Here is a 24,093-nt window from a genome sequence, read left to right on the forward strand (position 1 = left end):
AATTTCACAATTCTCATAGAAAATAACCAATTCTCATAAAAAATTTAAAGGGTATTTTTGTAAATTACATCTTCAACGTGAAACCCTATTTTATATGGCCTATAAATACCCATCTTCCTCTTTCTATCTCTTCATTTCCCACCCTCATCACAACTACACCAAAAAAATCCTAAAAAATGGCAGAAGACTTGGCAAGACTCATCAAAGATGTCGTAGATGCATCACTCAAAGAAACCCGTGAAAAACTTGATGAAACCCAAGCCCGATTCTTAAAAAATCAGGACAACATCAACCTTCTCAAGAAATAAGTGCAAATCTTCAAAGATGGAAAACTTGCCAAAATTTTGGCAAAGGAAGCGGAAGAAGCCACTACTAGCAGAAACGTGCGACCAAGAAGACAACCACCAACTAACTAGGGATCTAATTTTTTAGTTTGGTTGTTCTATGGTTTTTTCTTTCTTTCTTTCTTAGTAGATCTCTTATTTAAATCTGGTACTTTCTTCTTCTATTTGTATTTGGATCTATCAATTCCATCTAGGATCTATCAATTCCATCAACGATGTATGTCTTATAAATCTGGATATTTTTCCTTATTTATTATATTTCTAATTGCCAAAAATACTTAAACCAAAAAAAAAAAAAACAGTCACAATTAATTAGTAATCTCAAATATATTCTATTTTTTTGTTTTATTTATTATTTTTCAAACAAAGATCTCTATATTTTGTTTTTGTTGTTTTTGTTTTGTTTTTTTTATTCAATCGTTGCACTTTAAACAGTTCACCACGTGTATCACTATCACCTTTTCACTCCAATAAATACCTGAAAAGTTACACAACCGCACACCCCTTTTCATTTCCAGAGAGAGAGAGAGAGAGAAGAAATCTCTGACGCAAACTACTATGGCAGTAACAAATCAGAACGCTCCGAACGACACACCACCAAACAACGCTCCGAAAATCTTACCCATGGAGGATACGGTGAAGAAGATCATTGAGGAGCATGTGGCTCTCAAAGCTGAAATGGATCGCCTGCATCGCCAGCACAGGATACAGAGCATGGATCTTCTCCGCCTCAGGTTAGACATCCAGGCATTGATGGACGCTCACAGAGCAGAAGGGAACAAGGAGGAAGAAGAAGAGCAAGATGCAAAGTAGAAGTTAGGGTTTGGTGTCTCAACTACTTTTTGAAAAATTAGGGTTTGTAGTTGGGATTCATCAACATTTTGGAGATTTTTGCTACTTTTTGGCTCCTTCCTCAAATGATTAAGAAATCTAACTCCGATGAAAATTAGGGTTTGTAGTTGGGTTAAACCACTGATGTTGTAACTAGTGCTATCTGACTCTAATGATAATTAGGGTCTTCTGAATGTTAAGCTCGATTTCATCTATGTTAACAATTGTTTGCTATTTGTTAGTATGATTTGGTGTATGTCAATTTGATGCATGTTGTGTTAGAATTTAATTTATCATGGAAAATACACATTTCTCATAGAAAAATACACTCTTTTCATAAGGGGAAAAATATTTCTCATAGAAAAATACACACTTCTCATAGAAAAAAAAACACTTCTCATGAAAAAATACACTTCTCATAAAAAAAAACACACTTGTCATACAAAGTTCTCATATAGTAAAAACACAGTTTTGATACACATTTCACATAGAAAATACACACTTCTCATAGAAAATACAAAATTCTCATAGAAAATTCGCATAGTAATTTCGCTCATTGACAATTCTCATAGACAATTCTCATAAACTATTATACACACAGGTTGTTTAGATACTTCACATAATTCAAAGTGCTAGAACAAAACACAGAATTAGTAACAAAAACACAAAAAATTTCTTATTCTCAACAATTATTTCATAATACTTTAGGAACCAGTTCTCATAATTCTGAAAACAGTTCTCATATTTCTCATAGTGCATTATAGCTTATGTGAACTGTATGTTATATTCATATGCGAATTGTATATGTAATCTATTTCATACCTGCATTATCATCTTTAGCTCAATCAGACATCAAGCATCCTATATGACTATAAGAAACCAGTTCTCATAGTTCAGACACCAGTTCTCATAGTTCTGAAAACAGTTCTCATATTTCTCGTAGTGCATTGTAGCCTATGTGAAATGTGTGTAAGTAGTCATATGAGAATTGTATATATGATCTATTTCATACCTGCATTACCATCTTTAGCTGAAGCAGACATCAAGCATCCCATATGCCTTGCCTTCAAGAACGTTGCGTCAACGGATAAAACAGGCCTACAGTGCTTAAATCCTTGTACACAGGTATCAAACGCTACAAACAACCTCAAAAAACGATTTGTGGTTTGATCCCACTCAACATCAAAAATACTTTTAGGATCCGAATTCAGAACAACATTACGATACCATTGAAGTTGATTAAAAGAATCTGAATAATCTCCAAATGCACTTAGCTTGGCTTTTTGGACAGCTAACCAAGCACGATTATATGACACATCCACCCCATAATACTCCTTCAAATCATCAACAACATCAATAGGACGTTTCTTTGACTTGTCTCGAACATCATCCTTTATCAATTGACTAATCAAAGATGAATTAGCACGACAGTTCTTTGTCGTACGCCCAGCAACACCACAACAATGAACATTATAATACCTTTTGATGTAAAAGCAACCACTGACCATGTTAAGTCTAGCATGGATATTCCACTTGCAAGATTTTAGCTTACAAACTGCAGTCACTCTTTCTGTTTCATTCTTTACAAAGTCAAACTCAAAAGAATGAACAATTGAATAATTTCGCAATGCATCACGAAAACCTTCCGAACCCCCGACAAACAACTGACCAACACTTTTAATAAGCTCTTTCCATGCATCGGAGAACCTTGGCCGCTACTAATGCGGGAAAAACATAGCTCCCAAATCATCCTCTTTACCTACATATCTCATTGATTCCAACCGACAACCGACTAACCCTTGCCCACTGAAATAAATGCCTTTACTAGTGCTAGCACCACCACTATCAAAAACCCCACTACTATTAGCACCAACATCAACATTACACCCACTAATACCACTATCAAAACCACGACTATCTACTACTGTAACTTCAATGCAATTCAATCCAATACTATCAGCTATGATAAGCACCCGTCAATGACAATAAGGGTGCGCTAGTTGACTAGTTTTAATTGTTTTTGCCATTAATTTAGAGTTTTTTTAATTACTTTTGTGCATAGGACTTGCTAATCCTGTTTTGTAGGAAAATCACTTAATAGTAAGGTGTTAAGGCTTAAAGCGTATCCAAGACATGTCAAGACCCGACGGCTCACAAACTGGTAAAGCAGAGCAAGAGACTAAGGGCTGGGCTTAAACCAATCGGTATCGGTACCATTCAATAGTTCCCATCGGTACCGATTGGCTCAGTGGCGACTCCCTATTTGATTCGGTATTGATACCATTTATTCTCTCCTATTGGTACCGAGTCCCTATCACAGCAACTTAAGGCCTTCGCGATCGATACCGAGGGCTTACGAGGGTAATTTTGAAGCATTTCCTGAAGAATATGCGGGTGTACAAAAGAGTAGAAGAGATATAGATTTTGCTTACATCATGGAGATTTAAATCTAGATTTGTTTTTGTTCTTGAATGTTCTTCAAATTTTCAGTCTTGAATCTTTATTTTCTATCTTAATTAGTTAAATTTTGATATTGTCATCTTTATAAAAGTTGTAGTGAATCTTCCGATCTATCTTTTAATTCAATTTTCTTCTAGTGTTGTCAATTCAATTATGTTAAGTAGATTTTCACTTGCTCCTATCTCAATAGATATGGGTGAGTAGTTTACCAAGGTTAGGTCATGGGGTGATTAGCACCTCATGGCTCAAGTAAAATTGCATTTTTCACCATAAAGTTTAAACCTTTGGTTCGAGAATCGATGTGGGGTTCGGATTTATTTGTCAAATCGCTAAGGTGTTAATCTCCTTGATCATGTGTAGGTAGGAGCATCGCCTACCTACCACACATGATACTTGGAGCTCTGACGCCCAAGGCATTTGCTAAATAAATTATAGAGCTAGCTTGGTATTCGAACTATTCTATTTTCCGATTCGGGAACCTTAGTTGTGTATCCTGAACCGCGTATTTGGGTGAGGAATGCAGTTTGACTTGAATCATGAGCGTTAGTAATTCCTAGACCTAACCTGTCTTTTATCTTAGTTTATTAGCTTTTCAATTCAGCCCATTTTCATTTTCACTACACACGTAAAACCAAGTTGGCTGTCTAAAAGCCGAAAGCCCTTGCTTGCATCTACAAATCCAGCAAAGCCGTATTAATTATTCCCTTGGGTACGATCCCGAATTTTCGGATTATCATGCTTCAACTAACGTATTAGGCCCTACGCTTGGGGCGTTATCTCTTATATCGGAGCGAACGAAGCAAGCTACAACAAACATCACCTCCAAATCTTCATCATTATATAACATGGTACTAGGATGATCACGTACAGCATAAAAGAGTTGCAATGAGTGTCTTCTCAACTCACTAAACTTGCCACACAATATCTTCATAAAATCTCCAATTCTCGACGACCGAGACAACTTTATTCCAGCACACAATCCATTGTATTTACAAAACAAAATCAACGATTTCTCGGTTTCCCTAACAAAAAAACGAACAATTCACACAAAGAAAAATGACACAATTCACATAAACCAACATAGATCTCCTATAAAAAACACAGTTCTCATATAAATAAACACAATTCTCATTTAAAAAACACAATTCTCATGCAAAAAATACGAAAAGGCTGTGCACATCAAAATCTAACAACAAACACAATGATAGTTCAAGCTAGGCCTCAATCTAACAACAAAAACGACATTTAAATAATAAAAATATGAAAATAATCACATAAACAGTAAAAAAAAATCAAAATCTAACAACATAAACGACATTTAAACAGTTCTCATGCAAATACACAAAACGACAGTTCACATCAAATTCATATGAGAACTATAGTTCAGAAACCAGTTCTCATAGTTTAGAAACCAGTTCTCATAGTTCAGACACCAGCTCTCATAGTTCAAACACCAGCTCTCGTAATTCAGAAACCAGTTCTCATAGATCTAAAAACAGTTCTCATATATCAAAACAATCACATAAACACTGAAATAAACAAATCTACCAACAAAAACGACATTAAATACCTCATCTGCTCGACTCCATCAACCTGCATCTCCTCACGCACCACAAAGCTACAACGAATCACACAGCAACATACATCATTGCTAAATGAAAAGTACATCAACTGAATAACTAATCAAATCTAACAACATACTCAAAAATACCTCAACAGATCGATTGAATCTCAATCCAACGCAATTCCTCCTCTCAATCGAACATCAATCGCTCAAGCTAGACGTCAATCGCTCTCTCTATTGGATCTCTCCCTAGATCTCAATATCTCTCTCTCTCTCTCTCTCTCTCTCTCTCTCTCTCACGATCGCGATCGCGCGCTCTCTCTTTCTCTCTCTCCGCTAATATTCTTTTGAAAACAAGCCTATATATAGTAAACCCGAAAAATGGCAAAAACGTCAATCACCCAACATACTCGAGCCCTCCAGCTTCGGGAAAATATTTCAGGGTTGGGATCATACCGAGGCTAGAAAGGAGGACCGGCCTCTAATTATCTACTCCCTCCGTCCCATAATATTTGTCCGGTCCGCGAAACGAGGACTACAAAATAATGCATTTCTTTCGAGAAAAAATTTAAATTTTTTTCATAAATTAAAAGAACTCGTCGAAATCTAGTAAATTGTTGAATTTTTTTTCAACTTTTCTTACAAAAATAGTGTTATTTTTACGTCTTCGTTTTACGGACCGGACAAATATTATGGGACGGAGGGAGTATTTATTAAAAGCATTTTTAGCCATCGTAAAAGAGTTTCAATTATCATAGTTTAACACCCCCCCCCCCCCCCCCCCCCCCCCCCCCCCCCCCCCCCTTTTAAATTATGTTTTTCTCTAATGCCCACTTAAATTTTCAATTTTATTTTAAAAAAAGTTTTTATTTCCAATTTTTTATTTTTGTTTCCCATAATTTTTTTTGAAACAGGCACCTTAAACATATTTGTATTATTGTTTTTATTTACATAATATATAATCAATTCCACTAATTTACAAAAATTCTAGAAAAGCAAAAATTACTTTTTCATTTGTTTTGAAAACACTTTCGGTAATCAAAAAAATAAATTAAAAAAACTATTATGGTCACCAAACATATTTTTTGTTTTTATTTTTTAATAAATAAACAAAAAATCGGCAACTTTACCAAGCAGAGCCTTAGGATAATGATAATGCCAAAACTTTTTTTGGTTCATGCTAAAATCTAGTGCATAAAAACCTTGTATCTTATACATCGTACAAATATTTTATGCACTACAATTTTGACATAATCAAAAACAATTTTGACATTAACAATATTTTTTATTTATTGCAATTTTAGCCATCCTAAGAGTTTTGTTCAGCATTTTCATGTTGCAACTCGTATAAGTGTTTGGAAAGTAATCTCCATGTGTACTACATGAACTCCAACCAAACTCTTCATTTTGGAGCTCCAAAATAGAGACCTTATTTTGGGTCTTCAAATATGAAGACTCAATCAGAGACGGAGCTATATAAAAGACTTCTGAGGGCTATGACCCCCGCTTGGTTTCGGATTTTTTTTTTATAATATTAAGATTGTATATCGGGACGGTTCCAGAGACACCTAAAAAAACACCCCAAAGTTTTCAATCAAATTTTGATGATCTGAACCGTTCAATGTGTTTAAAACATGTTTTTAAGGATACCCAGAGATCAACTCAAAATATGACTGAAAGCTGCTTGATCCAAACAGTTTTTTGTAAAATGTCTATATATATAGTTTATGAAAAACTATTTGGATCGAGAACTTCTCGGTCATATTTTGAGGTGATTTCTCGCGAGTACTTTTAAAAATACGTTTTAAACACATTGAACGGCTCGGATCATCAAAATTTGATTAAAAATTTTGGGGTATTTTTTTAGGTGTCCCCAGAACTACCCTGTGTATACACACCACGATTCAAGTCCACGCCCTTTTGCTGTCCAAACAGTCCACACCTCCCATTTTCTGATCGAATTTCGATGATCTGAGCCGCTCAATGTGTTCAGAACGTGATTTTAAGGATACCCGCGAGAAATCGGCAAAAAAAATATTCAGGAAGGGCTTGATTTGAGTAGTTTTTTATTGAACCGTTAATATAAAATTGTTCAGACGAAGCCCTTCCCGGTCATTTTTTTTTTGTTGATTTTTTCCTAGAACCCTTAAAATCATGTTCTAATTACATTGAACGGCTAAAAAACATAGAAAAAAATTCAATCTGGAACAATGAGGTGTGGACCGTAACAAGGTCCGGGATTCCTAACTGGATCTTGATTGATATATGTTATGAGATGTTTTAATAATATCACGTTCTGATCATATTGAGTGACTCGGATTATTAAAATTTAATTGGAAATTATGAGATATTTTTTTAGATGTTTTTATAGATGTCCCCGAAACTGTCCATATATATATATATATATACACACACACACGAGGCGGTTTCGAGGACACCCAAAAAAATACCTCATAATTTTTGATCAAATTTTGATGATCCAAGCCGCTCAATGTGATCAGAACGTGATTTTAATGATACGCGTGAAAAATCAGCAAAAAAATGACCGAGAAGGGCTTGATCCGAACAGTTTCAAATAGTTTTTTTATTGAATGGTTCAAATAAAAACTGCTCAAATCAATCCTTTCCAGGTCATTTTTTTTGTTAATTTCTCGCTGGCATCCTTAAAATCACATTATGCATACATTGAACGGTTCGAATCATAAAAATTTGATCGGGAACTATGAGTGGAAAAATGCGGACTTCTGTTAACAACCATTAGATTGTGTTTTCAATTATCCAGATTCACGGACAATCTATTCGCAAGAATAGATTGTCCGCGAATCCGGATCATTGAAAACGCAATCCAATGACAGCTGAGCGACTTTCGCATTTTTGTAGTATAAGGGCAACCTTAACTAAATCGCCATGTGTGTGTGTGTGTGTGTGTGTATATATATATATATATATTTATTCGTATATCGAAAAGAGTTTTGCTATGAGTAGAGACACTGGTAGAGATTTTTATAGAGACAAATCTGGATAATTACACTTTACTACTTTATCTTATTTGTTATTACAGCTTAGTCGTAGTTGTTTAATGGTTTTGCTCTTCTGTACTGAAGCTTTGCTTCAGCTAATTGTTGCTGTAGTTTTCTAAGCTTATCCTGTTCTTTTCCTATGAATCTAGTAAGGGTGCTACTAGATCGAGGTCTGTTCGTATATAAAGCTGTGTTTAAAAGCCTATTTATCCAAAAGTTCTGGGTAAATATTTCTTCCTCTAATCTACGTATGTAAATCAAGATGCGTTCTTCTTTATTCATGCATGCAAAAGGTTTAAAATCAAATATCTGTAAATCCTACTCAGTACTTACCACCACATGATCCAGATAAACTGTTTAAAATAAACTGAATATTGTAAATAAAATTATATATCTAATTACCCATTAATTAATCTTTCTTTCCATCATCACCTTCTTTTATGTGTCAAAACTTTATCAAAGAAATTCTTTATTTTCCTTCTTAACCTACCTCCAAATACTATATTCCCTTAACGCCACTTCTTGGCAAAGCGGGTTTAAGACTCCAAGAAGGCTTTATGACTTAAAGGCCTAAAGTCATTACCTTTTTTAAGTTTTGAATTTTTTTTTAAAAATATTAGTGATAAGTAAAACTAGATTAAAATCTTTAGGTAATACGAACATATAATTCATACAATATTCGGCGTATTTATGATCATGGGGGTGTTCCCTTCCGAGAGTCCCTAAAGAACAATGAAGAACTGAAGAGAAACTTACTATATTATTTCTGAAAGCTGCTGATTACAAAGACTCAATTGCTGAAGATTGACTCGACCAAGTACAATTGCAATAAATGCTTATAGAGGGCAAGTGTTCAAATGCTCGGAGAGTCATGATTATAACTAAATGACTCAACTCTATTTATAGACTCAAAAAGATAAAATGACCGGTAACCTATTAAGAAAAGAGATCCGGTTTGTCAAAAGAAAAGTAGATGCCGCGTGGTCTTTGGCCCGCATCGTCACATTCTTTAACTTTGCTTTTACAAAAGCAGATTCTTTATTATTGTTACAGAGAGATATGTCCAAGGGTAGTTAAGGTTATTATTTCTTTGGCTGGTAGAGAGTGGTTGAAATAGTTGGAGTGGTTGATTGCACTCTACTTTCGGCAAATGCTTCCAAGTTACTCCTCTGGCAGATAAAGTATCGACCCATGTGATGACAGTGATTGCATCAAATCATGGTGGGATACCTTGATGCTTATCCTTCTATTGCATTATTGATGTTTTGGATGGCTTCGTCATCAAACTCATAATTTTCATCTTCATTATTCTGAGAGAAGTCAGATGAATCGGATGAATCTTTTCCTTCTACCATTGCCTTCTGCTAGTTTTTCTGTCCAATATAGTATCTGACTCTATTATCATATCCTATTTCAAACTGAAATTTTAATTCTGGGAGATGATCATTGGACCTAATTTTCTGAAATAGGTCTTCACATATTAGTGGTGCTTTCCCTTAATCATATAAACTATTATAATGAAATCCTTCAGCTATGGTGAAAGCAATAGCATGCCTGATCTATTTTCGAATAGAATTTGTTTCGCAAATCCATGGTTCATCATTTTCACAATGATAAATTCTCTTGAAAATTGTATTTGCAGGATTTGTATTAATGTGAATATTGTGGTAGGCAGGGATGAGTTGTCCTATGGATGTCCATTCTGGAAATTTTGATTCCACAACTGTTTCGACTGCTGTACCTTGTTCTGCCATAGAATTAAGAACACATGCTGCAATTTTTCTTCTGAACCTGTTAGTATCCTCTGGATTATGGAATATAATTTGTTGAATATATCCAAAATCCAAGAGAGTAACCTCTGTGATTTCCACCTGTTTTTCTTTGAAATTAAGAACAAATGGTTTGAAGTGTTTCATGTCAATGTTGGCTAATGGGATGTTGTCTATGAGTTGGCATGTATAGGTCATCCGCTCCAATGGCGTTTGGATGCAAGTTGGTTTAATCTTTGGACATGGAACGGTATCTTTTTCTTGAAGATAAAGGGTCTTCCAAGAAATTGTGAGTCCTGGAATACATCCTGCATTCTGGTTAATCTTGACTAATTCTGAAAACAAGAATTCTTGAAAATGAACCCTATCCTGCCTGGCTAAATGCTGGATATGCTGGATAATTTATGTAGGGAATCGGGAAAGAAAGGTAGTTGTTTTTGGTTGCAAAAGCTCTGTTGGACCATACTCCTTACTCCACTCATCTTTTTCTTCATCTTCCAGTGGGGAAGACTGCTTTCTCACGTTCACTAGTGGGTAAAAGGGCTTCTAAGCTTCTTGAGTTCTTTTTCTGAACTTAACAACTTCCTTTTGAGAGTTGTTATTTCTTCTTCAAGCCTTTGTTGACTATTGATAAACTGCTGATTTGCTTGTTCCATATCTTGATTTCTCAGGTTTAAAAGTGGAAAATTTTTAGTCATTGTGTCGCAATGACCACAAAATCTTATTGGTTGAGAAAATGCCTGGTTAAAAACTTGGTTATTTTCAAAACCTGCAGTCTCAAGAGCTGCTTGAGTATTTAGTCTTCTGGAAGATTCAAAAATATAAAAACTGTTTCCAATGGTACGATTGGCCCATTGGTTTGCCTCTGCAAATGTATGAAAACCTTTCCAGGTTGAGGAAGGGATTCCATCAACTTGTTTCAAAACTTCTGGCCAATAGGAATAGATTCCTGGAACATGGCCTATTGCAACACAATAAAATGAAAATCTTTTTGTTGGGTTTGACCCATTTTATTGATTAAAGAAAATGTTTAAAGCATTTAGGCAAGCCAAAAATCTAGGAACATCTTTGTGAGAGTCTCAAAGATTATCTAATAGACACTTCTGTTTCTCACTGATGTTGTGAATGAGGTACCTGAATTTGGACCTGGATTGTTCAGGAAAAACTTTGAGAGTTATACTCCCAAAAGTTAAAAACTTTTGATCTGTTCTGGTTGTACTGGTTGCATTGCTTAAGGATGCCATCTGAAAAATTGGAAATATTAGCATTTATTTCTCTAGACAAGTAATCTACTTAAGTATTTTCTTTTCCTTTAATATGTTCAAATTCTACTGTATAACCATTACCTGTTATTGTATCAACAAAATTAAGCCATCTACGGTTACTGATCTTTTTTTCATTAAGAAGCTTATGAAACTTGACTATTGCTTCACAGTCTGTCCTAACTGTGAAAGGTTTGAATAACCATAACTTGAAGCTATTAATGGCATTAATAACTCCTAGTATTTCCCAATCTATACTAGCTAAATTCCTCTTTTCTCTATATTTTCCACTGGAATATCTACAAATTTTTTCTATGAACTTTGCTGAGTATTTAGTGGGTTTGCTAAGGAGTATCGCTCCCCATCCCTTTTCATTGGCATCTACTTCTACTACTATGTAATCAGATTCTAATGGTAATTCTAGTTCTGGTAGATTCCTACAAATCTCATTGATTTTTTTGACGAGATCTATATCCTGTTAGTTGAAGTATTTTTGACTGTTTGGGATCGTTTTACTATACAAAGGACCTATAATCTTGCTAAAATCTTTTATATAAGGCCTAGCATAATTCAAGGTTCCTAAAAATGACTGGAGTTTCTTTTTTTCTTCTATTTTATCTGAAAATTCTAAAATCTTTTGTGCAATATGAGGCTGTAACTGGATTTTTCCTTTTCCTATTCTTACCCCTAAATATTCTATGTATTCCTTACATAATTCTATTTTCTTTTTACTAATAATAAAACCATTATCTATAAATAACTGGAATACTATCCTAAGATGTCTATAATGTTCTTCTGGTGTTTTGCTAAAACCAAGAATGTCATCTATGTAAACAAGGATAAACGAATGATATCTTTTGAATATATTGTCCATTTTTCTCTGAAAAATACTGATTTACTGGACTGGTCTAACATAATTTGCTAGAATCCTGATTTGCAATCGAACTTGCTAAAAATCGTTGCATTCTGGATACTATTGATAAATTGTTCTTTACTGGGTATATCATAGCTATCTAACTGGATATTATCATTAAGACGCTTATAGTTTATGACCATTCGCTCTTTTTCTCTTTTAATTTACGCATGGTTTCTTACCATAAAGGCTGCACTTCTGTGTGGACTGATACTTTCTTTTATGACTCCTAGATCTAGCAACTCCTGGATTTGTTTTTCAAATTCTTCTACATCGAGTGGGCTATATACAATTTTTTGGGTACTGATCTTAAAATCTAGATTAATAATCTCTAAGTGTGCTAACATCTTGTTTTTATTCCAATGTTTGATTGGATTTTCTCCTAAAATCTGAGTTTCTTTTGCTAGCTTAATCAATTCTTCTAATTGTTCTTTGTCTGTCCTTTTCTTTTTGCAATCAAAGACTGACAAAGAGTGTTCTATCTGATCAAGATCTATTAGATCATAATCTAACTGAACTGACTGTTCTCCCTCCTCCATTAACCATTCTAATTCTATTTCAATAGTATCATCTATGGTTTCTTCATAAGAATCTAAATGTGTATCCTGGAATTTTCTTATTGTTCGCTCTTTTACTTTCTTATTTTCTTCCTCTGTTTTTGTTTTTGTTTTTCTTCTATGGTTCCACCACGCTTAGCTGACAACTCTGATTCTAAAATTCTGAGCGTGTAAAGTCTCAACCTGTAAACTACGCTTATGAAATGTTACAAAGTGTTTGCTAAATGTAATGCTGCCATTCATACTGTCTATAAAGTTTAATCCTAAGATAAACTTATAGCTATGGTTAATATCTCCTATCGATACCATAGGTAATGGGTAGGTGTGTTGTTGCTGAAGTCTGTTGGTGAACCTGATACTACTATTCATAAGACATGTGTCATAAGTAACACTGGTATTATTCATGAGATCGGCCCTGGCTATGTAACCTGGTCTGGTATAATAGTAAACTGGTATAAGATCACGACTGATGTGGCTCTTACTGGCTCCTGTGTCTATCATTGCTTTAAGATCTACGACTTTTCCTGGGTTTTTCCCTTTAGGTGGTAATAAAATCTCACAATTTACTTCAATAAGACTGTTTTCTCCTATTCTATTGATTGATTCTATGATGTTGCAATGGTCTTCTATGCACTCTGGTGATTTTAAAGGCTGTTTTTTCTCATGTAACTGGTTTAACCTGCTATTTTCTATCCTATATGTTTCTATTTCTATAGACAAAATTTCTATTTTCTTTTCTAAGTCACTTATCTGTTTTTCGAACTGGAATTTGGTTCGATCTAAATCTAATTTGATTATGGCTGCTTCTAACTTAGCTTCGTGGAGAGCTAATTTTGATTTAACACTGGTTGTTGTATTGTATTACTCAAGTCGTCTCTGTCGATCTGGTGATTCTTCTTAAGACAAAACTTACAAACATTTTTCTTACAATTGACGCATATACTTCTAAACAATATAAAAGGATAACCATTGCATTCTGAGCAAGGTTCGCTGTTTTAACCAACATTATGTTGCCACTGATGTGTACATTCTATACTAGAACTTTTAATCATAAAAGTATATTCTGACATATAACTTGAAAGTTCATCTTCTGAACTACTACTGCTATCGCTGTCTAACTCTTCTTGTAATGTCCCGATTTTTCAAGAAATTTCGGAAGCATTAACCCTAAAATACGCTGAATTTTACAAATTATTAGGCCCCTATTTATACTTATATTACAATTTCAAAATAATAAAAAAATCTATGTACATTTATTTAACAAAAGCAACTCCAGAGCGACTCTAGTTTTGACAAGAATTCCAAGCAACGTTGGCTCAAACTCCGTTCCAGGGGGTTTCACCTGTATCAACTGCTCCACTGTGAAATCCTACACACTCTGGCAAATTGAACGCCGAAGCAAACGATTTGCCAGGATACAAACGTATCCTAAGTGATAATTCACCAAGTAGAAATCCTAAAACCCAATACCACATTATGCAGATCAACAATATAATAATTCATAATACACAGAAGGTACAGAATAATAACACATCGTCTTTTTCTTTACTATCCATCATCTTACATGTAATCTAAGGATCCTCTCCGTGAGATCCTTTCCTCCCACATCCACTAACTACAATCGTCTCATGGGTCCACCCTTTCTCTTGCTTATCCTATACCAGGGTCCTAGGTGAGCGCACCTAAGTTATGTACCGAGCATGTTTTCACTTAAGACCATAACAGGAGGAACGAGTCATCCCATGACATATCGTACATTAGGGTCGGACATCCACTACCCCACGCTAACTATAACCGTCTCATGGGACCCATTCTCTTCTCCAAAGAGAAACTTCCCATGACGTATCATACATTAACGTCTCACTAACTATAACCGTCTCATGGGACCCATTCTCTTCCTCGAAGAGAAACTTCCCATGACGTATCATACATTAGTGTCACAACACTGGGCCCCGCAGATAACCCATTTCAACACAGGACCCCATAGGTTACCCTTGTCATCACCATGGCTCAATTCACAATCCACACAGTACTTACACTTTCAACACTTTACCATTTTCCATTTACTTATCATCGTCTACATGATTCACTACTTGTAACCACCCCGGGAACCTATTTGTCCAATTTATAGCCACAATAAAATATCACACGGTCTAACATTTCAACTAAAAGTACTGACAACACATAACCATGAGATAAAATTAATCCTGTCATAGAATTAATCATGCGAGTAACAAAATAATATTCAGCCAAACAATTAATTACTACACTTGAAATTAAGTCTATTTCTCTCGTTTCGAAATTTTACAAAACATTTCTACTATTTAAACATTTTCTTTAACTTTCATATTATTCATAGATTTTACAACTAATTTTTATTGGAAAATACTTATTGCGAAATTTAGTATTTACTAACTATATTAAATATTAATATGAGATTTTTATAACAACAAAGTTATGCGAGGCTATTTTAGTCAATATTTATTAGAGTTAAAGATTAACTAATATATAATCTAAAATATTTCTTGTTTACAATCTAAATAAATTTTTACTAGTAAAATATTCTTGTGAATATTTCATAAACATTTATTTACCCCAATAATTTACTAAACACGTAAACGTCCACTCAAATACAAATCAATAATGCATCATCAATAATAATTTCACAATCAAACACTTGTTAAACGATCATAAATTTTCACAGGGTATAACACTAATCACTCTAGCACAACCGGACTGAATTTTAATATAAACAGGACTAAAAATAAATTAACAATTTAACAGCAGGTCATCATCTTCAATAAACTTTAAATCTAAGTCCTAACTCCATTAAAATGCAGATTAAAGTTTTGGGTTTCCGGAAAACTACCTCAAATGCGATTTTAAATCCGGATAAGTGTTGTACTGTCACACCCCAAAATGAGAAGTGGCCGGCCATGAACCACAAGACCAAAACTTGTAGAACATGCAGCCTAAAAAGGAATTTAATTAAATTCCAAAGCAAAGAACTAATAAACAGCCAACCACTTTTTTTTTTTTTATTAAAAACAACTCCAACCATTTAAGTTCAACAAAAAGCATGGGGCACAAACATCCCATGAAACAACCAACATCCACTGATCCAACCATAATAAAAAGAATCCATTTTTTGACAAATGTTTCGAATGCGGAAGCGATTATTAAAACAAAAAAAAATAAAAAGATGAGACACCCTAAGGAGGTCAACAAATGAAATTCCCGAGATGCCGCCAGAGTCCTCCTAACTGCCCAACTTACCTGAAAATGAAATTGGAATAAATCCGTCAGCTGACGAGCTCAGTGAGTAGTAAAGCATGTATAATAATACAGTTCTAAAACATGGCTAAAAATAGATTATCACGATAACATATTTTTTGCATATGAAGGTGTGCATTAAACCAACAAATTTGGCCATAAATCATTTACCAATAAATCTCAATGGTGATCACAAACCAATCTCCAACAACAATGGGAAACCACAACCAATATCGATAGAACCAAATGCCAGTGAATAAATGTCTCATAATTGGATCCAATATCGTATCTTAGAGTCATCACGAGTAGGCAGCTCGTGGAACTTTTCCCGAAGAACGACCCGGCAAAAGAAAGCCGTTGAGCATTAGAGTCGCCGGCCTAACCCGGTCTCTTCTCTAATGGCCAGAGTCACCCGCACACAGAGGATTAATTTCCCTGGACTTTCCAAAATATGTTCCTAACAATATCCACAAAGTTCTCACCAAAAAGATTTATTCGAACAATAAAAGATTTCACCAAATATTTTCCCACATGCCGATTTAATTAACCAAATAAACAATTACGGGTTTCCAATACCAATCATAAAATCTCCTAAACAATAATTTAAGGGACACGGGGAAGTTCGAAATTACGTAACATGCTTAACCACTCACCTGAGTCCAAAGCTAAAGCAATCAACAACGCAAAACAAGCCAATCCTGAACAAAGAATCACATAACAATAGGATCACAAACTGTGTCGACATGTCTATAGTAATATTGGACTACTAAAATTATTCTACCAACCTAAGACTACAACCCAACACCCTAATCCCAAATCTAAGAGTCCACATGCACAAACCCACGACCGTAGCATGTGCCAAAACTATTCAGCTCCTCAATCCCAAACTTATTCCAATTCACGCTACAAATAGAACCTTGTTTATATAATATAAATCTTAGATTATCTGAGCACTATGAACCAAAACAATCACCAGCCCTCACAAACTTCAAATACATACAAATCACCGACCACCATCACAGTTCACCACCCAACACACCACGCACCACGGCAATCTGCCCACAACGGGATCTCTCTCTTCGTCTCTCTCAATGTAAAATGCAAATTAACCCCATACTAGTCTCCACTCCATGGACCCAATTGCTATGTGAAAAGGTAATTTAATTATTAGAATGAGAATGATAACGAGAGAGATGGGTACACAATTACCTCAAAAAGAATCCCCAAGAAAAATCCTCCTTCAAGGTCCGGCTGCTACTCCTCTCAAAAGTCAGAAGTTCTCTTATGCCAAATGTTAACCCTAATCTAATATACTTATCGCCGAACCACTACTAACCCATGTACTAATAAGAGGACTAGGCAATAATTACAACAAGTAGCCTCAAGTTTCATAATATTACGGTTACACCATGAATATTTACAACATGCACGAAATAAATAAATAGAACCCGACCATAACACCCAAATTAATAAATAGCCGATATAATTAATTAAATAATTAAAAGTTTTAGGCCATAACATGTACGGTGTCCGTAGATTGCCGTGGTGGTTCCGAAATCTCGAGGCGGCTTCCGGCGGCACTCCGACAGGGCCCGCAGTGGCGGTTTGCCCACGAAACTCACGGTGTGCATACACCTACGGCCACAACTCTCTCTCTCTATTCTAGACTCAACAATAGAATTGAGAGTGAAATAATATACTGGTGTTCAATTTTCGAATTTATGTGGGTATGTATAATGAGAGAGAATAAGGTAATAAGAAGGTGAGAGGATAAGTGTAGAAGTGGTGGAATGGGGAAGGAGAGTGAAAGAGAGGGATACTGATAGTGATAAAAGGATAGGGGACAAGTGCCACATTTGGGGGTTTTTCAATTCTAATGTATGTGGACGCATGTATGTACAGGGTGAGAATGTATTTGGACGCGTGTATGTATAGGATGAGAGAGAAAGAAGTGGAGAGTTAGTTTGAATAGAGTTCTACCTATGGTTTAGATAGGAAAGATAAGAGATGAATATGAATCCCTGATTGCCTGTATATCTAAAGTTTAAATACATATCTTATACAATAGTGCAAATAATATCAATTGTACACATAATAATATATTTTAATTATTCAATCTAATTAATTATTAAATTACGAATTTAACAATATAAATTTGTATTAAAAAAAATTGAGTCGAAAATCCGGGTTGTTACACTTCTAAAAAATTTATCTCTTCTGGTTCTGTGCTGATAAGACTGTATATTGATTTCGTATCACTATTTTCTAATTTTATTTCTATAAACTCAATATTATCAAAATCTTCTAGTTCTACCATAAGATTTGCATTTTCTGTAGTTTTCTTGTTTTTTTCCTTTATTAGGGCATCTGTTTGCTAAATGATCTTCTGAATCACATATAAAACATTTACATTTACGGGTTTGAGTTGATTGAACCCTTTTCCTAAAATATTTTTTGGGTTTTGGCCTAAACTGTTGCTTACTGGGTGCTTGCTTAGAGGATTGACTTTTCCTATATCTCTTTCTAGGATAATAACCATGTTTTTGATAATCATAGTTATATTTTCCCGCCTGAGCTATCTTCTTATGATACTTACTGGCTTTCTTTTGATATTTGTAAAGCTTGCTTTTCCTTTTCTTTCTCTTTTCTTTGTCATATCTATTCTGTTGTGGAGTATATATGACTTGACTGCAAAAATTCAACTTGTTTTTCTTTACACCCTTCTGGATCTCAAGTGTGGTGCACTTATCTCTGAGTACTGCAAATACAAACTGGATTCTATGACCTATTCCTAGATGTTGATTTTCATCTCCATTAATGGCCTTCCACTTTTCCCATATTTCTTCTCCTAATGGGCCTAGAAGTTTTCTAAAGAATTTGTTACTAATCTCTGGATCTAGGGCTCTTCCTGTTTGTGATGCAAGGGCTATAAAGTCATTACAAAAATTAACTATATATTTCCATTTATGTAACCTAAGCTGTTCCAACTGTCTTATGGCTACATTCTGGTATGTTGTATTGCCTCTGTTAGGATCAGCTCCTATGATCAATGTTTTAACTAAACTGGTGAAATTATATACATTTGGTCATTGGGCAACTAAAGTCGCATATTGGGGTTCAAAATCTCTTTTATACTACAATAAACCATAAAGATCGCAGCTATTGTCCGTGATTGTAAGTTTTCTATCACGCTCTTGCTACCGTGATAGATTTGGGTGTGATTGTAAGTCACTCTCTTTTATCACGGTTATCAGTGATTGAAAGAGAGAAACAATCACAGCCAAAAGGCGTGATCATTTCTCTTTTCTGGGTGTGATTGTATGTTACTTTAGATCACGGTCTATAACCGTGATTGAAAGTTCAAAATGATCACACCACCATAAACTGAGATAGAAAATAATTGAGCGTGATCTTTTCTATGTATCTACTAGATTATCTTTTCTTGTTATTGCCAAGTTTCGAACACATGCACCCTTAGTTGATTTCCCAAGCTCTTACCACTAAGCTAGCCAATAACTTTTGTTACATTAGGAAAACAAAAATATTTATACTTACTTCCTAAAGTGAGAAATTTTTTTTTTCCTTAAAATTTGCTGAATTTTTTGAAATGCAATTAACATGATATTAATATATATAAAAATACATATATAAACATTGTTTACAAAAATTTAAAAATATGACAACAGATCTTTTGGCAATCAAAATTAATTGTTGGTCACCAAAAGATTTTCTTGAGGCGAACAATTTAGTTTTATTTAGTAAATTTAGCAGACAATAGTGGTTTTTGTTGTAGTGTGCGCTTTATATTTTTATGAAAATTATCACAACCTACAGATTGTAACATTATAGACAAACTTTAGATTTTTTTTATTTATAAACTAACCATTTCACATGGATTTTGTGTTTATATTGAATTTCAATTTCAATAGTGGCTTCTCAATTGGATTTTAATCCTTTTCAGATAAGGATAAGCCATAATAATATAATTGCTTTTTTACCTAATGTGCCAAACGTATACTCGGAAGACATCCGAAATAACTAAATTTCACTACTACAATAAACCATAAAGATCACGGCTCGTCCACGTGAAAATCAGGCACTAGTGGAACAGTTCGCCTGTCGTCGAAGACACAATCGGCACCGGTGGAATCCAATTGTGGGATTTGCCGCCCCCCCCCCCCCTCTCTCTGGGCGTGAAGATAAAGATGAAACGTAAAGATTTTTTGGGATGAGTGTAATTAGGGCTTATTTTCTTACCTTTTGTAAAAAAGAAAAAAAAAGAACTTTTAAAAGTTTTGAAATAACATCGTTTTTCTCACATAACTTTTCAAAGTCTGCCTAAATGAGTATCAGCCCGCCCAGGTGAAAATTTAGACTGCACGCCTAAATAGGTAGGCTTTTTATCTCACCACAAAAGTGAGATCATTTATCTTACTTTTTTCCATGCTTAAGTTTTTTATCACGCTACAAGGGTGAGATCATTTCTCTTTTATCTCGCCACAAGAGCGAGATCTTTAATCTCATTCTTTTCCACCCTAAAATCTTTTATCACGCCACAGGGGTGAGGTCTTTTCTCTTTTTTATCATGCCACAAGGGTGAGGTCTTTTCTCTTTTATCTCGCCACAAGAGCGAGCTCTTTTATCTCATTTTTTTCTGCCCTAAAATCTTTTATCATGCCGCAAGGGTGATGTTGTTTTTCTTTTATCTCGCCGCAAGAGTGAGGTCTTTTATTTCATGCTAAAACTCACTTTTTATCTCAGCTTTGGATTTAAACCGAGATAAAAAATTTTAAGCAAGACATTTTATCACGCTTTCATTGAAAACCGTGATCTTTGTAAATCTTCTTAGTATGACGCATATCTATTATTGTAGTAGTGTATAAGCTTCTACAATCCCTTTTGCTGTATCTCCTAGAAATGATTCACAATATGACCACATCTCTGCTGAAGAGTGCCAATTGGTCATTTCTAAAAGTTTTCTGACTAGGGCTTGTTCCCATCTATCTATGACTGCTTTATGGAATTAAGGATCAAATGCTGCAATATCAAGCATTAACCCTATTCCTGCTTATGCCATGAGGGATATATCTCTGTCTATTGGTAATCTTTTCCCATAGGTTCCGTATTCTAGTTCTTGGGCTGACGGCTCAATTCTAAATCTACTGATTGGAATGTTTCCCATCTCATATATTTGATTTGAGAGCACTGGTGGGGTATTATCGTATGTTTCCATTTTAACTTCTACCATATGGCTTTCTATATTTTCAACTGGTGACTAGTAATATTTAGATCTGGGGTCTGAGTGACAAAACATATCTTCTACTGAAAGATTGTTTTTCTTATTGGGATCTAGTCTAAAAATCTCTCTTCCAAGACAAATATGTTATTTTGCAACAAATATTGTCTTTGGAACTTAGACCTATCATCTAATTCTGGATGTTCATACTCAAGTTTTTGGGTATAGTATCCTTCTAAAATATGATAATCATAATAATCTAAATCTGGCCTATAGATTGGTTCTAAAAGTTCTTTTAATCTGATTATGTCAAATTTGCTAAATTTAACTAATTGATTTAGTGTAAACTGGGGCTGCTCATATGCCATATAAATATGTTCTGTTTCTATATCTGTATTAATAGAACTTCCTACATCTGAATGTCTTCCTGCTGAAATGTAATTACTGAACCTAAGATTTGCTTCTCCTATACTATTGGTATAGAAACTATTATTACTGGGCCTAAGTTGTTGCTTGGGCACTAAATTTGTGACTTTCCATTCAAGTCCTGATCACATCTCTGAAATTCGTTTCTTGGCTTCTATAACTTGGATACCTTTAGTTCCTATAGCTTTCAAGGCTTGATCTGTCCTTAGCTTATATCTAGTACTACTATGATTACTTAGTTTTCTTATAAAATTTACACATACTAAAAGGTTATGAACATCAGGAATCATATGATATCCTCTTGTCTTAATACCTATACGAATATGTTGGTAAAATTCATTAAGTCTCATCTGAAAATCTGGTATACAGTAAACAATTTAGCAATTGCTATTCATGTCTAGTTCCATACTTCCTATTAATGCTTGTTCCTAATTTGTAAACCTACTAGCTAATGCCCGTGCCTAAAGGCACGACGCAACATATTTTGAATACAACTAAATATACATGTCGAACAATGAGCAAAAGGAGGACATGTTAAAAAACATGACGCAACATATTTTGAATACAACTAAATATACATGTCGAACAATGAGCAAAAGGAGGACATGTTAAAAAAATGGGTAGGAACAAATTAAACTTTGGTATATGTGTAGGACAATTCAAGGTGCAAATAATATTCAAGTTTTACACAAATTTTCAAAATCTATAAATCACTCAACACACGTAATAAAAATTAACTACGTCAAACCAAATATATTCTTGTAAAACTTAACCTAACAAATAAAATGTCATTATGAAATTTTCAATGTCTTAACAAAGTTCTTATCACGACGAATCCAATGTCTCTTTGCCAGTTCTCGATTTTCCTACATAAATAAGATTAAGAATTATTAAATTCATCGCAAATAAATATGAACTGGCAATTAAATCAAAATGACAACTTATCACCCCTACAATAATTTAAATCATTTTATTACCTTTGAAAATGTGCCAACACCCTTTTGACGAATCAATTTTTAACACAAAAGTCACCAAAGGAGCACAATGGTCAACGCATCCAAATTTTGGAGCAGGAATAATAAACACGTATGGACATTCATAAAATTGAGAAATATAGTCTTTGAGCATTTGCGCCCCATTATCCTGGCAGAACATCACAGATAAAGGTATTAATATATTATTTTAATTCTATATACAGTGTAATTTATATAGATAGTTTTTTAGTATTTACCTTTAACATTAATTTCTTCAGATATGAAGGGACACATTGTAAGATGAATTCTGTCTTCGTGTCCTTTACCAAGAGATCCATTGAGCCAGTGGAGTCTTTCACGACCATCTTTGCATTATACCTACAATAAATGCAAATTTCAACCGTTTTATATGTGTTACATATAAGTTGTATTACTCATTATAGACGTGTGGATTGATTACCTGGTTACAGTCTGCACATACTTCTTTGAAAGAGAAAAAAGGAATGTGCAGTAATATTACCAAAGAAGTCTCTTTTTCCTTAGCATAGGTGAGAAGCCCTTTCCCCTTATCCGCATGATTTCACTTCTGCTTGGTATGAGCAACTGTGTTCGCCATTCGTGTATCCTAAATAGTGTACTTGGAAAATTACTAAAGCTGATTAAAATAATTATAACTTAAACGACGTGCATAAGTAATTCATCACAATTACGTACATTGTTGACAATGGTGGCACGATACTCATCAAGGGGAACCCCGACATTAATTTCTTGTAGAGGTTGTGTCTATAAATGGACAGCAAACTATTCAGTTGTGTAAATCTAAATTGAAGGTAGTATCATAAATAGACAGCAAACTATAATAATTATTGAATCTTACCCTTGTATCCCATTGCTTCAGGATCCGCTCTCGTTCCCGTCGCGCACTTTGTGCCATTGATGATTTTGATATTTTTTTACCGACTTTTGGCTAAAGAAAGTGTATAATATCTATTTTGCAAATGGAAGATAGAAGATAGGAGTCAACGTGTATACCTGTATGTTTTCGTTTCCACTAACTGTAGTGCTTTGCTTTAGAAATTGTTCTCGTTCTCATCGTGCACGTTGCGCTAGGGTTGATTTTGATATTTCCTTACGCGATTGTGCCTAAAAGTATGCGTAGAAACTCTGATTAATTATTGTAATCAGTTGAAAAATGGTTTTTTTTTTTGAAATAGCCATTGCCCACATATGCAGGCTCATACCTGTGAATATTCTTCTCCATTGGCCACATGTGTTGGATTCCATTTGCTAGCCATTATATCTAGTTAGTCGTACCCTGATAAGAGTATCACAGGTTTAATAATATTCCACACTAAAAGCACATACCAGTTGAATTATGATCATGCGTCAAGATGAACAATGTATGCTGAAGCAATGTATGTGAACATTTTCCATACTATATCAACAAACTGCAACGCTGAAATT

General features: G+C 34.5%; 1 protein-coding gene and 1 long non-coding RNA gene across 2 annotated transcripts; both read right to left on the bottom strand.

The window, feature by feature from the left end:
* Nucleotides 1–22,336: 22,336 nt before the first annotated feature.
* Nucleotides 22,337–23,243, bottom strand: LOC131314451 (uncharacterized). The gene is made up of 3 exons (XM_058343077.1): nucleotides 23,150–23,243; nucleotides 22,887–23,007; nucleotides 22,337–22,798 (listed from the first exon to the last, which is right to left on the bottom strand). The coding sequence occupies exons 1-3, from the start codon at nucleotides 23,203–23,205 to the stop codon at nucleotides 22,616–22,618; spliced, it is 360 nt and encodes a 119-aa protein (XP_058199060.1). The 5' UTR covers nucleotides 23,206–23,243; the 3' UTR covers nucleotides 22,337–22,615.
* Nucleotides 23,244–23,524: 281 nt separating this feature from the next.
* On the bottom strand, nucleotides 23,525–24,093 carry LOC131314158 (uncharacterized). The gene is made up of 3 exons (XR_009196318.1): nucleotides 23,995–24,093; nucleotides 23,871–23,944; nucleotides 23,525–23,772 (listed from the first exon to the last, which is right to left on the bottom strand). It is a non-coding gene; the product is annotated as an uncharacterized LOC131314158 (long non-coding RNA).

Source organism: Rhododendron vialii, chromosome 13a (assembly GCF_030253575.1).
Source record: "Rhododendron vialii isolate Sample 1 chromosome 13a, ASM3025357v1".
Taxonomy (NCBI): domain Eukaryota; kingdom Viridiplantae; phylum Streptophyta; class Magnoliopsida; order Ericales; family Ericaceae; genus Rhododendron; species Rhododendron vialii.

Excerpts from the sequence above, each read along its gene's own strand:
- LOC131314451 (XM_058343077.1), bottom strand. The coding sequence starts at position 23,205 with ATGCGGATAAGGGGAAAGGGCTTCTCACCTATGCTAAGGAAAAAGAGA. Across the intron at positions 23,008-23,149 it reads AGGAAAAAGAGACTTCTTTG|GTATAATGCAAAGATGGTCG; the intron begins GTAATATTACTG and ends CATTTATTGTAG. Across the intron at positions 22,799-22,886 it reads TGAAGAAATTAATGTTAAAG|GATAATGGGGCGCAAATGCT; the intron begins GTAAATACTAAA and ends ATGTTCTGCCAG.